The 15,595-nt window shown below is 38.3% G+C and overlaps 1 protein-coding gene across 6 annotated transcripts in view; it reads right to left on the reverse strand.

Annotated features, from left to right (window-relative positions):
* ENTREP2 (endosomal transmembrane epsin interactor 2) overlaps nt 1–15,595 on the reverse strand; it is a 167,541-nt gene that overhangs the window by 51,212 nt on the left and 100,734 nt on the right. For all 6 annotated transcript variants that reach the window (XR_015701556.1, XM_087744974.1, XM_087744973.1 and 3 more), the window contains exon 4: nt 7,589–7,720. Coding sequence is in view for 5 of the 6 variants with exons in the window: in XM_087744974.1 (XP_087601100.1) it covers nt 7,589–7,720 (132 nt within the window). In the remaining variant the exon portion in view is untranslated. The remainder of the gene's footprint in view (nt 1–7,588; nt 7,721–15,595) is intronic.

A 15,595-nucleotide genomic window follows, 5' to 3' on the forward strand; every position in this document is an offset into this window, starting at 1 on the left:
GTCTAAAATATTCACTATATTTTTAAGGAAGCAGTTCACAACTGCTACTTAAGAAAAACAACCTCAAAAAGGTCTTCTCTGATGGATGCGAGTTTGCGTATCTCTCATTAACTCAGGTGCCCATATTAAATTTAGTACTGGAGATATGTTAGTTAGAGTGTCCTGAAAGACTAAGGGTCCATAAAATAACTGGACAAGTATGTAATAAACAGGTTCCAGTTATTCAAAGAGGCAGCTTTTCAGCCATGGGAGTTCACAACCATATTCACTCATTGCCTAAGCTAGGAACAAAAACACTCACGAGGAAGAAAAAGTACGAGCAGACTACATCTGTTATACAACTGTTACTTAGAACTCTGGAATACCTGTAGCTCAACTATTCGGACTACAAAGCCCACACTGAACGACTCTATTTTTGATGGTATCTAGTATGGTAAATACACTCCGAGCATAGACAATATTTTCAGTTACCTGTTAAGGAACATGAAACAACTCCAGCATTTAAAAATCTGATAGGAAGTTACTTATTCTACACTGAGCTTTATCCAATTTTAAGCAAATTATGAAGTCTTTTAGGTTAAGTCATTCAGCAAAATTAAATATTTTGCATTTGGTCATACAGCAAATCTGAGGAAAGCCTGTTCCCAAAGCTCCAAAGAACACGTTAGGAGTCATCCTCCTCTGTTTTGCAAGTGAAAGCATGTTCTGAATGGAAAAAAAATTAAACATATGGGTAGGCTTGGTCATTGGGAAACTCAGTAACAATAAATTTGGATTCAAAGGAGAGGAAGAGAAAGATTCACACAGAAGACTGCAAGAACCACAAGTTACATAAATCTCTAATAATGATGCCTAGCTTACAAACTAATTAATGGAATCAGGAACTTGAAAAAGACATTTATTATTTATATTGTACTTTAATTTTAGCAGCTCCAAACCAAATATTTATGCTGAAAATAGAGGGGGGAATAGGCTTTTCCCCTAGCCTGTATAGTCAGAAAACCATTCTACAGAAGCACTGTAAGTAAAGTAGGAAGCAATTATTTAAATAGCAAATTCATAAACTAGCATACATGACTGTAGGTATTCTGGGCTGTGTAAGCTGTTAAAGTAATTAAAAATACCCTCCTGGATCATTACTAAACCAAAGCGGCATAACATTCTCCTCTTACATGCAAATATCAGACAGTAATAATACATCACAAAATAATTCAATCTTCTAAATACCTAACTTCATCCTCTCAAAACACAGTCTCAAGAAGATAAGCTTTGTTGCACACATGTCTTTGATAAGTTCGGGACATTCTGAGCTTAGAAAGAAGGAATAATTTCCACAGGTGAAAGCTGTCAGGAAAATTCAGTCCTTATACTTTAATTAACATTACAAGAAAAACTCAGTTCCTTAAAATTTCATCTACAAACCAACACATTCAGTGCAGACTCCCGTGTCAGCATGTTATGCTCACTCAGAGGTAACACTGTCAAAAAAAGGCATCTCATTCGTACTGGTCTCATCTTGGAAAAGACGTAGGTTGTTGCCTGAAGTATAATCAGCAATGTAATCCAGAGATGATATGGTTTTATAACTATGTCTGCGTCTGTTTGTTTACATACATATGTGTGTGTGTATGTATAAAAAAGATTTACCCTCCTCCATTTTTTCTGGGTTTACCTGAATAAAAGCCAACTTGCACAGCAATATCAGATGACTGAGAGACAGTCAAGAAAGAAAGACAAAAGTCTATCTGGAGTTCTGTAAGGCCTTTGACACAGTTCCCCACAATATCCTCCTCTCTAAATTGGAAGGATATGGATTTGATGGGCGGACTGTTCAGTAGATAAGGAATTGGCTGGATGGTCGCATCCAGAGGGTAGTGGTCAATGGCTCAATGTCCAGATGGAGAACAGTGACTAGTGGTGTCCCTCAGGGGTCTGTTCTGGGGCCAGTGCTGTCCAATATCTTCATCAATGACATAGCAGGATCAAGTGCACCCTCAGCAAGTTTGCAGATGACACCAAGCTGAGCGGTGCAGTCGACGCCTGAGGGATGGGATGCCATCCAGAGGGACCTGGACAGGCTGGAGAGGCGGGCCTGTGTGAATCTCACGAGGTTCAACAAGGACAAGTGCAGGGTCCTGCACTTGGGTCTGGGCAACCCCCAGTATCAGTACAGGCTGGGGGATGAAGGGATTGAGTGCAGCCCTGCCAAGAAGGACTTGGGGGTACTGATAGACGAAAAGCTGGACATGAGCTGGCAATGTGCTCTCGCAGCCCAGAAAGCCAACCATATCCTGGGCTGCATCAAAAGAAGCGTGGCCAGCAGGTCGAGGGAGGTGATTCTGCCCCTCTACTCTGCTCTGGTGAGGCCCCACCTGGAGTACTGCGTCCAGCTCTGGGGTCCTCAGCACAGGAAGGACATGGACCTGTTGGAGCGGGTCCAGGGGAGGGCCACAAAAATGATCAGAGGGGTGGAACGCCTCTGCTATGAGGAAAGGCTGAAAGAGCTGGGGTTGTTCAGCCTGGAGAAGAGAAGGCTGCGGGGAGACCTTATTGCGGCCTTTCAGTACTTCAAGGGGGCCTACAAGAAAGATAGGGATAGTCTTTTTAGCAAGGCTTGCTGCAACACGACAAGGGGTAATAGTTTTAAACTAAAGGAGGGTAGATTTAGACTGAAAGCAAGAAGAAAAATTTTCATGATGAGGGTGGTGAAACACTGGAACGGGTTGCCCAGAGAGGTGGTAGATGCCCCATCCTTGGAAACATTCAAGGCCAGGCTGGATGGGGCTCTGAGCAACCTGATCTGGTTGAAGATGTCCCTGCCAATTGCAGGGGGGATGGACTAGATGACCTTTAAAGGTCCCTTCCATCCCAAAGCATTCTATGATTCTATGAAAGTAATACACTGCTGATAACACCTTGACTAAATTGATTGGCTGTTTTATGTATTGCACTGCTTTTAAATCTTCATCAGTTTGTGAGCCTCTAAGAACTTTTCCAGTGGAGTTTCAGCTCTTCAATTAATTCAGGCCTACTCATAACAGGTTTGTGCTCCTGTCCTGTTTCACAGTTCCCTTAGTAGTCTACAAACCCTGGCATCTTTGGCCATGAACTTCTACTTTATGCATTAGAATCACTCCTCTCTTGTTTGGACAGAAGGTAAGAGCAAAACAAGCTCAACTGAAGTCCTTCTCAGAAAGTGAAAAAATATCCAATTGCTTCCAAGCACAAGATAAAGTAAAGTTACAACCTATAATTTGCACAAAATCTATTGGTTCTGGCAAACAATTTATGTCAAGTGACTGTTTTCCAGATATTTAAATAATGAGCTGTTTATGTTTTACCCAAGAGATTTGATATGTTGGACCTTTTAAGATTTTAAAATACCAAGTTCTGTAAGATTCCATTAATTGTAAGGTATGGCAGTCTATGTATCAATAAAACAAAACATTTTGCCATAACTTCATGCTTCAGCTCGTATTTTTCTTTTAGGAATTTTACTGTAAGTAAAATGTTATCTCTTTATTGTAAGAATAATGTTATCTTTTCCTCTTCAATTAAGTTCAGAAGACAAAAGTAAGTCTGCATAAAATTCAAGTAGCAGAGGACAAATGATTTCTAATATTTCATCCCATAAAAATTATTTTCTCAAAAATCATTAAATATTAAAAGGAATGTCCTGAGGCAAATTTCCTTGTATAACAGTATCCCCTCTTACATTTGTAAAACCATCTTATATCTTTGATTATAAACCCAAAATCTCCTTAAACCAGAGTTCACCTGAATCCATTATCATTAACATTCATGAAACTGGACCTAACAGTCAACTGGCCAGAGTGAATAGTGAGGTACACACGAGCCTTGCAAACATGTTTCGTTGAAGTATTCATTTTGATTTACATGATTTATTAATATTGTTTGTATGGGATATGAAGTTCAGCATATAAATCCTAGTTTCACACCAGCGGAATTCAATCTAAGAGTGAACTTTGCTGTTGAAACAGATGACTCAGAAGGAACAGGCAAGCAGATGCTCCTTTTGGCATCTTGGCTATAGCACTTCGCTGCACTCTACCTAGCAGGTGAAGACCTGAATTTCAGTAATCCCAAAGGCGGATCTGTGTGACAGAAGAAAGTGTAGATTTCAGTGCCAGATTGTTTTCATTAAAGGCCAGTGCAGATGCTGTGGAGTTTTGGACCAGATCAGTTCATGGAACAGATTCATTCTGTGATGACATGACTGCTAAATCCAAACCAACAAACTCAGCGGCAGGAAACAGCCAGATACCGAACTGCCCCTTCTGGTGGCAGCTCTGTGAAAAAGTAGATTAAGTTGATGCTAGTGACACTTCACCCTAAGTCCATCCCATCTGTGGTCATCATCTCATTTCTGTACATCTGATTCTTAATAAACCTTTCTAACTCTTTTTACTAATTTTGTAAACAGGCAGGATTTACTTTTACCTTAATTTTTTTTGAATTAAGTCAAGTAACTTCCTAACATAGAATAGAGTTGTTCTAGAAGTGCAGTTACTGTTTAAATCAAGATACTGAGACACTGACGTTCCTTAGCAGCACAGAATATCGACCCTGAGTATCCAGAGGAAAGCAAGGTACCTTATTTTCAAGGACAGCTTATGAGCTATTAATGCAGGAAACCGTGTAGAAAATGCATCTTCTGGGGAAAAACAGTGACCAGAAAATGTCTCCATTGTAAAACAGGGCAGATGGATCAGACTTGGGTACCTGCAGATCTTAATGGTAGTTTGTCACATCATGCAACTGCTATTTTTGCTGGAGATGTGCAGACAAGACTACAAGTATATCTAATAAATAAAACTCTAATTCACTGTCCTTGAAATGAGTTGAGTCCCCAACCCTTACAACAGTGAAACGGCAGAGTATTTTTGTCCATTTTACTGTAACATATAATTTTGTGCTGAAATTTCACTACTCAAATAATCACAGGAATTAGAACTTCTCACAGATCACCTACTCAGTCAGCTTTTGCAATCAATGCTCATATCTCTATATGTACATATGCGTGATCATAGATATTGTAGTGGTAATTCTTGTGTCCCCATTAAAATGTTTGGGTAGTTCATTCAGGGTTTGAAAGGAATGTCGACTTACAAAGGAGCATAAAGGGATAATTCAAATCAGAGCAGAGATGACAAAAACAAATTAAAAAAAAAATTTAGAAGTTTTTCAAAGCAACTATAAAAAGCCCCACTGAGTATCATGCAAGGCATGATCCCAGCACAATTTAGCATACATAAGAGACTGGTAGCCACTGTTACTTTTCCTTGTCTTGTTTGACTGACTGGGAACAAGATCAGACAGGTGATATGTGCACAACTGCCCTGTTCACAATGCAGCTCCCAAAGTTGCTACCATCAAAAACACAAGGATGACTTCATGGAAACATGAGATTTTACCCGCCCTCAATAAAGAGAAGGAGCATGAAATGTGTTATACATAAAGGTGTATAATCTTAATTCTGGTACTCTACACTTTCTCTCCTTCTGGCTCCCCAAACAATGTGCACAATTGAGCTTTTGATACTAAAATATCTGTTCTCTTAAAATCACATTGTAGTTGTTAATTGCAATTAAAGAAGGCGAGCCTTATCACTGTCCGTTGTTTACCTAACGAGCTGTAATCTTTTTTTCTTATGGCTTAGGATGCTGTTCTTAAATTTACAGCCAGGAATATAGAGCTCTCAAAATCAAATAGAAAGCAAACGTAGAATCAAAAGTGAAAAAGATTTAAGAAACTTTCTGGAAAGGTTATTTTCCTAACTACCTTCTCTTAAATGAAAAATTCAGAACATACTGAATTAAAGCTGCACTCAGACTATACTCATAGGAACTCCTGTGTTTAAACCAGTCCTCTGCTAGTGCAAGCAGATAAGTCATCAATTCCTTTTATAAATGAGTTACATTTTAGAAGAAATTATATTTTGTGCTTCTATTCTTATTGCTGTATTTGTTAGAAACCTTACCCTGATTTCTAGCATATGTTGCTTCTACTCGCTTCATATGCTGAGAATGTCCTCAACGAGAAACAGTTCTTTTCTCTCTCATTAAAGTTTACTGACATATTTACAGCAAGCAACCATATGCTCCCTCAATCTTTATTTTTATAGGATCAGCAAGTCAGCTTTTTCTGTATGACAGGTTCATGTTTTTGCATCTGTCATACTTTGAAGAATGTCTTTCTGAGAAGTTATTTTCCTGCATTACCTTCTCATAACACATTTCACTGAAACTGCACCACTGAATACAGCCCTGAATTTAGCATTCCGAGTAGCAGTTAACTATTATTTTTTGACCAGAAATGTCAAGTTATGCTTCTTTTCCACCTACTAAATTCTTGCTACCTAATAGGTTTTTGCTCCCATAGTCTCCTTTATCATCCTCATTAAAACCCGAGACAGAGCTCTTACCTAATTTTGGGGCCATATCAAATGGTTTTAATTTCTATCTGATCCTCATTACTTAGTAGTTGTTTTTCTTTTTTTTCTTTTCCTTAACAAAGCTGAAGAACATTTAGATATTTATTATATACCTTTTGTAGGATTTCTACCTGTTCTGAACTTTAAAATATAGCTTCAAATATCAATATAACAGCATTTTCAGGCCTCACACTATAATCTAAATCCCTAAGATCCATATCACATTGAATTTCACTACTGCACTCCATTATATTCTACTAACTTTATTAAAATACATACTTTGAAATTCAGAGCCACAGATGCAGAGTTAGTTCTGCTGATCATTAAATTAAACCTAAAATGAATCAATATCTGTCTCTCAGGCTAGGGTTCTTTTCTCTGACCAGTTCTTTCATTGATTCCTTACTGTTTTCCAAACCAACGTAACACCACGTCTTGCTAGTTTGGTGACAATGAAGTAAAGCAATGATGTGGGCAACTACACTGGGATCTAACTCACTTATACAATATTCTTAATATATACTCTCAGTTTTTTTCTCTGGGTAGTTGTAACACAAAATGTTACAGGATTCTTATCTTCTTATAATATTGCAGAACAGTCTATAAGCATGTTTCCGGCATTATCCCAAAAGAACACATACTATTCTCTCCCAAAGTAACTCCCATCTGAAATACTGCTAATACCTTGTGCTAGCAGTACATCATTAAATACTTCATCATTCTGCTAGTACTTTGTGCTTCTTTGCAGTCTACCGTAACATTACTAAACAACACCAACCACCACCTTTGATTCTAGCTTTCTTGAGCAGTAACATGAAAGATACCTGTTCGTATACTTTCCAGTGTCAGTCATAACCAATTGTAACTTCTGTTTCTTAAATAACCTCTTACAAAATAGTTAGCTATACAAATACAGATACTGAGTGTGTAACATAAAACCATTTTCATGCATAGAAGGACTAAATTCTGTTGAATGAAGATTTTTTTTTTTTTTTGCATATAAGAGTGTGTGTGTATATATATATATATATATACACAAAGAACACCAGCTACTCCCTTCATCACACACTTCTGTCTTGTTCAGTACTCGCTACTTAAAACTGAAATAAACTGTTAATTCTTCTTATAGCGCACCTTTAGGGTCAGCCTCACAACATTGCACTCCTGCAGAGGGTTCAGTTTCAGCGTTTCTCCCAGGTTACTGCAGCCTGATGTTTGATGCTGCATTTCACAGCAAACACAGACACCATCACTGTCAAATTTAATCTGTGGATGGAAAAAAAAAAAAAAAAAAAAAGGTCAGAGAAAGTATAAATCAACAGAAATACACTTCCCAAAAATTATATTTACACTTATTATGACAGTAATGACAACTAAATGCAAAATGAAAATCTCTATGCAGAATCCCCTGAAGCAGAATATCTTCCATTGGCTAATACAAGCTATAAACCCAGGTAAAATACAGAAAAAGGATACAAAACCAAGGAAGGGTGTTACCTTTTATGCCTCTCTCTGAAAAAAATTTGCTTTACAGGGGCAGATGAAACCAGAGTTACTCAACTGAATAAACATCAAATCATACCCAAGGGGGAAAGACAAAGAATAATAGGAAAAAAGTCAGAAAATACATGAAGCAGTCATGATCGCAAATGTAACTTACACTTACACATAGGTGGAAAAATAATTACAAGAGAAACCATGACATATACTTGAGAAAAGAGAACACAGCATGAAGAAAAAGTGGAGGAAGTAGGATGTACATGTCATCTCATATATATTTTTACTTTGGAAAAGGTTTGCTCTCTATTTTCCTATGTTCAGTTTGTCTTGAATACAATAAGCATTCTACGTTTTCACATTTTAAAAGGCACTATGTATTCTGTTCTTCAAAGACTTGCATTAAAGCATGCCTCGCTAAGAATACTGAACCCTGATCATTTGCAAAAAGTAAATTAAAGTTACAGTATCTAGGAGTGATTCTAAAATAATCCCATTCAGCTCAATGAAAATATTTATTATACTGATTCTGACTTCCTCATTAAAAACAAACAAACAAACAAAAACAAACCCAGAAACAAAAACCATAGCAATGTTTATTTTTCTGCTTCCTTCCCAAAAGACTTTTTTTAAGCCAAAATGTAATGTCGCACATGTTTTTACCTAGTCTGTTAATATGAACTGTCATTGCTTTAAATTTTCTCAATTGGGTATTTCTATGCTTTCTCCATTCCCATTTTTGCAGGTTATTTAAGGCGTTAACAATGGGATACAATACCTTACTTCTCCAGGTCACTTGTTGCAATTCAATCTGGGTTAGTATTGAGAAAAGTAATTATTATCACATCGGAGTTCCTTGAACTATGAGTTTAAAAATACCAGATCCCAGGTTTCTATACTCCAATAATCAGCAGTAGAGAATGACACTCATGAGAAACTTCCATGGCTTTTCAGGTAAAGAATAAAAGATTCAATATACCATTCAGGCATACTCAATCAGTCCTGTATTCCTCCAAGTAAAGATGGAAGCATAGTGGCTGGGTGGTGAGAGATCCGAATCACCATGTTACTTAACTCTTTAAAAAAAAAAAAATTTCCAGACACAAATCTGCAAAAAATTTCCTAATGAAATATGCATTTACTGTTTTTAATTCAAATTCTCCCTAGGATGTTGCCAATTTCCTGAACACAGAGCAGCATTCCTTGTAGAATTACCTCACACAGCCTTATACGTAGAATCATTTCAACAGAATATTTTCTTACTGCTTAAGACCTTGAAGAATGTTTAAATTGTTCATATAATCTTAATAGCTACATATTTAAATATATGGGGGTTTTTTAGTGTCACTCCTATCAGGCTTATCTAGTACTCTGCTCACATGCTGGTGACCAGAACAGCAGTTGGAAGAGCAGAAATCAGAGTCCATTAAAAATACATAATGAACTTTACCAGATGAGATGCAGATGAATGAATGCTTGCCATATACAGTGATGAAGGCATGCTGTGCTGGTTTTGGCTGGGGTAGAGTTAATTTTCTTCACAGTAGCTAGTATGGGGCTGTTTTGGATTTGTGCTGGAAACTGTGCTGATAGCACAGGGATGCTTTAGTTATTGCTGAGCAGTGCTTACACAGGGTCAAGCCCTTTTCTGCTTCTCACCCCACCCCAAGAAGCTGGGAGGGGGCACAGCCAGGACAGCTGATCCCAGCTGACCAAAGGGCTATTCCACACCATATGACGTCATGCTCAGCATATAAAGCTCGGGGGAAGAAGGAAGGGGGGGACATTCGGAGTGATGGCATTTGTCTTCCCAGGTAATCGTTACGCTTGATGGAGCCCTGCTTTCCTGGAGATGGCTGAACACCTGCCTGCCGATGGAAGTAGTGAATGAATTCTTTGTTTTGCTTTGCTTGCGTGCGCGGCTTTTGCTTTACTTATTAAACTGTCTTTATTTCAACCCACGAGTTTTCTCCCTTTTACCCTTCCGATTCTCTCCCCCATCCCACCTGGGGGGAGTGAGCAAGCATCTGCGTGGTGCTTAGCTGCCGGCTGGGGTCAAACCACGACACATGCTCAGGGCAGAATGCTATCTCAGTGGGCTTCAATTCTGGGACTGATTGCCCTCTAGGCAGTATAATTTGTAAAAAGGTGTAGTAAAGATAAGGGCTGGCGACCGGAAGATCACGTGCTGTACGGCAAGAGTTAAGGGTCGACCCTCCCTTGTCTCGGCCCCTTATAACATGACACGCCTACTGCTGGGGGTATAAAGCCCGGGTCGGCTGGCGATCTGGCGGGATAACCTTGATGTGTAGTGTTTGCTACAAAAAGGCTTTAAAAAAATCTGGGTATGTAAATCATACCATTTCCCATATACTCAAAGGCAGCACTGGAAATAATTGTCTATGGCAGCTCACAGAGACTGGTCATACCCTAAGCCATAGGCACTGTAAAAGAAATAAAGAAAAAAAAAAATATAGTTTGAGCACCTTTATTAGTTGTGTTGTTTATTTCTAATCAGCATACAATTTAATTCACAAAGCTGCTTTAACAATTTCAGACAGTGTTTTTTTTTTCAATTCCTGTAATCTTTTAATACATTCCTTTAAAAAGTGAAAGATCTGAGCAATGGAAAATACAAAGCACTAAATGCCACTGGGGAGGTCTTGCTCCTGAACCTCTTTGGAAATGGTGTCAACTGTTAGATAAATGCTACAGAGGAAGTTAGAAACTCACACTTTGAATTTAGAGCTGCGTCATATTCAGTGGCCAGAATGCTACAGCACACCTGCTATACCAGCACCAGGCATAGAGCAAATCAATAGTCTTCAGCTGCTAAAAACTTTTTATAATGAGGAAAATGGACTTCAGACAAAGCTATCTACTGCAAGATCATTTAGTCTCTGATTCATGCTGCCCCTGTTCAATGAAAGATAGTCACCGGCTCATGATGGGATGTATTTGACATTTCTAATATCCCAAGTCTCCTTTTATCTCATGTAATGAACAGGTGTCACAGAAATAAGGCTAAAAAGAGAAATACTTTCTTGGTCAAGATTCCCTGTCTATGAGAGAATCTCGATTCATTCTGAAAGATGTTCCATAACTTTGTACTGCCCAGTAACTCTCCCTTCAACTTAATTCTTAAAAAACAAAAAAAAACAAACAAAAAAACCAAACAAAACAACAACAACAAAACATAAGAGAATCATTTACATGAAAGTTCCTGCAAAACATAGGGACATCTTAAAAATCATAACACATTCAAAACCACCTAAGATTTGCCACCAGGCTGCAAAACAAAACTCTATTTTAATCTTAGACATACATTTCTGGAGAGCTTTTAGCAATTTTTCCCATTGTGCACCTTTTCCTTCAACGTTTGCAAAGCGACATCTTTGCTAACTTCTGTTTTTGTAATGGGGAGCAGTACAAAAGGCTGAGCATGTCATTGCATTCGTCCTTTCAACAATACAGCAACTGAAAGCAATTTTGAGCCCTCATGCTCCAGAATGCTCATCCCTGTCCTACTGCTGTCTCGCACTTGTGCAGACAGGATCAAGAATTCATGCAGCTATCCTGCGACCTAAACACTGTCAAAACTAACTTTTCTTATTTTGTGTGGGAGTGGTTTATTTTTAGTCCAGATCAGACCTCAAATGCCATTCACTTTGTGGCTTCCAGACAGCGGCACAAACAACAGAGCTACATCGGTACAGGGAGAAGGAGTTGGGATTACTCCTTCCAGCTGCAGGGCTGGTGTTTGCCAGCCTCAGACACAATTGCATCAGCAGTGCCTCAAAAAACGTGTTCTTCCTCCTCTCTCTGCTGTGTTTAAATCTCTTTTTGGTTGGCAGAGTTTAAGAATAAAGCATCATTCACTTCACCCCCTGCACATACTCCCCACCATCAGTTTTCCTGTATATATCCGAGTTCCACTTTGTGATTCTTACTCATGCTACTAAGCACAGTCGATAATCACAGTATAGTTTGTGTACTTTCACATTTATGACAGTTGCCCAGTACACCCTCATTCAAGCAGTATTTAAGATTTCAAGCATCAGCCTGAGCTGCCTACATGCATAAATTGTCTTTTAAGTTTATTTCATCTTGCCAAAAAGCAGTACTGTTACTTCAAAAGTGATAAAAACATTAAAATCTGACTTCTATGCAGCAGAGGATCAAAAAAGTAAAGAATCCTCCAACAACAAAGAACACAGAGAACTTCAGACTTATTAATAATACATACACACACACACACACAAAGCCCCCTATGTTACAATAAAGTAACAGAAATGTGTGCAGACCAGACTTTTTTCATCTGCGTCAATTCAACAAATTCTGTCTAGGTATCAAAGGGGTCTTAACGAAGAAGAAATTACTGCTGAGTGCACACACATTCTCAGAAAAAGGGTAAGTCAGGGATGAAGTAACAGTGTTCCTTTGCATTCTACCCTTTCCCTATTACAAATGTAAAACTTCCAGTAAAAGTAGTAATAGATTTTACTTTTTCTTCTAAATCAACCTTCAGGGTTTTTTATAGGGAACATAAAAACAGCAGGACAAAATTTCAAAACAGAATATAGAAGTTCAAAAGTTGAAAACAAGGCAGTGAAGTGCAAGAAAGCCTCACTGATATGTTTATGGGAAGGAACTCTAGCCAATTACAGCAGCTTCCACAAAGAGAAAGAGCAGGAGGATCCAGTAAGGAATAAAGTTGAGTGGTAGGGAAATATCAAGAGAAAAAAACTGATAAGTGAATAAGAACAACAGAGTAGTACATATATTTTCCTGGAATTTTAAAATATTTTTCCAATATGGACAGAATTGAACGTAGCTCCAGCACAAAATGGAATAGAAAGAAAGCTCAGTCCTGGAACTGGGCTATGCCATTCATTTCTATGTGAACCTGCACTTGCTTTGCTTTTCCTTGCTTTGTCTATTCCAGCTAACCATAATGCAGGGAAAAAGGAGTCTTCCTTTATATGTTGCTATAACCACAGGACAATTTCAGGTGTACAACTGAAAAATAAATTATAAGCAGTCTTTCAATACAGAGATAGACCCCGTCACTACTTTTCTAAATAATAAGAAGCTGTAAATTTGCTTAAAACTAGAGGATTTATTTTTAATTGAATAAGTGACTTACAATAAGACAGGTACACCCAGTAAAAACAAATAAAGAGCAAGAAATAAAATGTCACTAACAAAATTCCATCTTGTGCAGTAATAGAATATAAATTAAAATATATAAATTGCTCTACCCACATATGTTAAGCACAATTTTTAGAGATCAATTTTTTGAAAAAGAAATTCATAAGGCAGAAATGTTGTTTCTCATACACACATGAATCAACAGCTTGAGTGTCTAACTGCTCTGTACACATCCTACTCTCACTGACTTAAAGCAATATCTTGAGGTTTTGGCTGCAGGATCTACAGCTAATCATGGGGAAAAAATTCCAATTAAATTTTCATAACAAGCCATTAAAGCTACTGGTATTTTTTTGTTCCTCAGTATTGTATGTTGCTAAGCTGCAAGATAAAGAGCACAAATACTAAATTCACAAATTACACATTCAAAATGCTAACATATGGTGAACACATTTTTCATATTCACAGAAAAATACATATTATGGAAACTACAACAAATCCCCAGTGTTTAAAGCAAAATAAGACCCTTTTCTCTCATTCTTTTTCTTCAAAGAACTACTCTACATGTGAAACACTTCTGACTTTAAACTCCACAATACACTAGATACTATTATCACTTTTAAAGCCCTACATTCAGCATGAATGAGTTTGACAGAAATACTACGAGTAAAACAGAATTTATTTTGAAGTTGACTTTTGGACTGTACTGTGCTTGGAAATTTACTACCATAATTTTGTCTGGTACAGTTAGATGGGTTGTTAACTGTATCTCAAACCGCGTGCCTACAAAAGCTGGATTTTGACTCCTAGAGCTGCATTGCCATAAAGTAAATGTGTATCCCAGAAAGTAAATTTGTATCCTAGAAGGCAGTCAAAGGATTTAGAGCTCTGGTAATGTACACCCAGTCACATAGTGCAGGACTGCACAGATCAACAACACTAAAGTGAGCCATCTAAGGAATTAACATGAAATATAGGCTTAGAACAAGTTGTTAAAAAACTGGTATTTTTCCTTTTTGAGTGAAAAACAGTAATAAAATAATTAAATACATTCAACATAATACATTACCAAATTCTGAGTCAAATCCTGTGCTTAATCATAAAGCAGTGTTGCTCACTACAGCGCATCTCTCCCAGTGGGTAGTCTACAAGAACAGAACTCTAGAATGTCATCCGTACAAGCACTTCAACATGGCAATACGAAGTATTCGCAGGCAAGTCCCCAACCTGACTGAAATGTGATTTTGAGTAAGGAAAATCTAAAAAGTAAGGTCTGAACAGAAAAAAACTGGGGTTTTTTTGGAAACAATTATGATAGGATAAACAGTCACAATGAAATTAAATTGCCCTCATCTAGTACAGCACACTGTGGCAAAGCTACTTAGTATTTCACCATGCTCTGAAAATTGAAACTAGCAGTTTGAACATTTGCGTCTTCTTTTGCCAGCTCATCCTGTCATTAGTCCAGAGGAAAATTTGCGCATTCCATCTGTAGCAGGAACGAAAAGCTCGGGGAAGTACAAATGAAACATAACGATTTACTAGATAAGTACACTGGGCTTTGGAAAAAAATGTAAAATGCTATTTACAAGATTCTTGCTTAAGTGACAATCTTGCATTAACCTGGAGAAGCAAGCAAGGGTTTCCTTTGAATTCTGCCACAAGAGAACGAATGGGTAAAGCACCTCCTCAGGAAGGTCCTACATGCCCACCCACCAAACCTCTTAATCCCAAAATGCCTACCCAAGGGCAAAGCCTGCTTCCATCTGCGAACCCTCGGCCTGCCCACTGAAAGCATTTGTTTGATACCACACCCTTCCCTCCCTGTTGATTAGAACAAGACTAGAGAAGGCAAGACAAAGGAGGGAAGTAGGCAGGCAAATATACAGTGTGTCCGAAGAAGGGCAACAAAGCTGGTGAAGGGTCTAGAGCACAAGTCTTCTGAGGAGCGGCTGAGGGAGCTGGGGTTGTTTAGCCTGGAGAAGAGGAGGCTGAGGGGAGACCTTATTGCTCTCTACAACTACCTGAAAGGAGGTTGTAGCGAGGTGGGGGTCAGTTTCTTCTCCCTAGTAACAAGCGATAGGATGAGAGGAAACGGCCTCAAGCTGCGCCAGGGAAAGTTTAGGCTGGATATTAGCAAAAACTTCTTCACTGAAGGGGCAGTCAGGCATTGGAATGGGCTGCCCAGGGAGGTGGTTGAGTCCCCATCCCTGGAGGTATTTAAAATATAGGTAGATGTGGTGCTTGAGGACATGGTTTAGTGGTGGAGTTGGCAGTGTTAGGTTTACGGTTGGACTCGATGATCTTAAAGGTCTTTTCCAACCTAAACAATTCTATGATCTTATTTATTCTATGATCTTACAGTTAAAGAACCCAAGGCTATTTTAAAGTTCAGATCAAACGTGGTCCCATGAAAATCACTGAATCTAGGGTATTTTGAAACTACATTAAATTTCCACGTGGAAAACATCCCAAACAGCTGAAACACAATTT

This window comes from Nipponia nippon, unplaced genomic scaffold (assembly GCF_047370975.1).
Source record: "Nipponia nippon isolate SJK-2023a ecotype South Korea unplaced genomic scaffold, ASM4737097v1 scaffold_9, whole genome shotgun sequence".
NCBI classification, from domain to species: Eukaryota; Metazoa; Chordata; class Aves; order Pelecaniformes; family Threskiornithidae; genus Nipponia; species Nipponia nippon.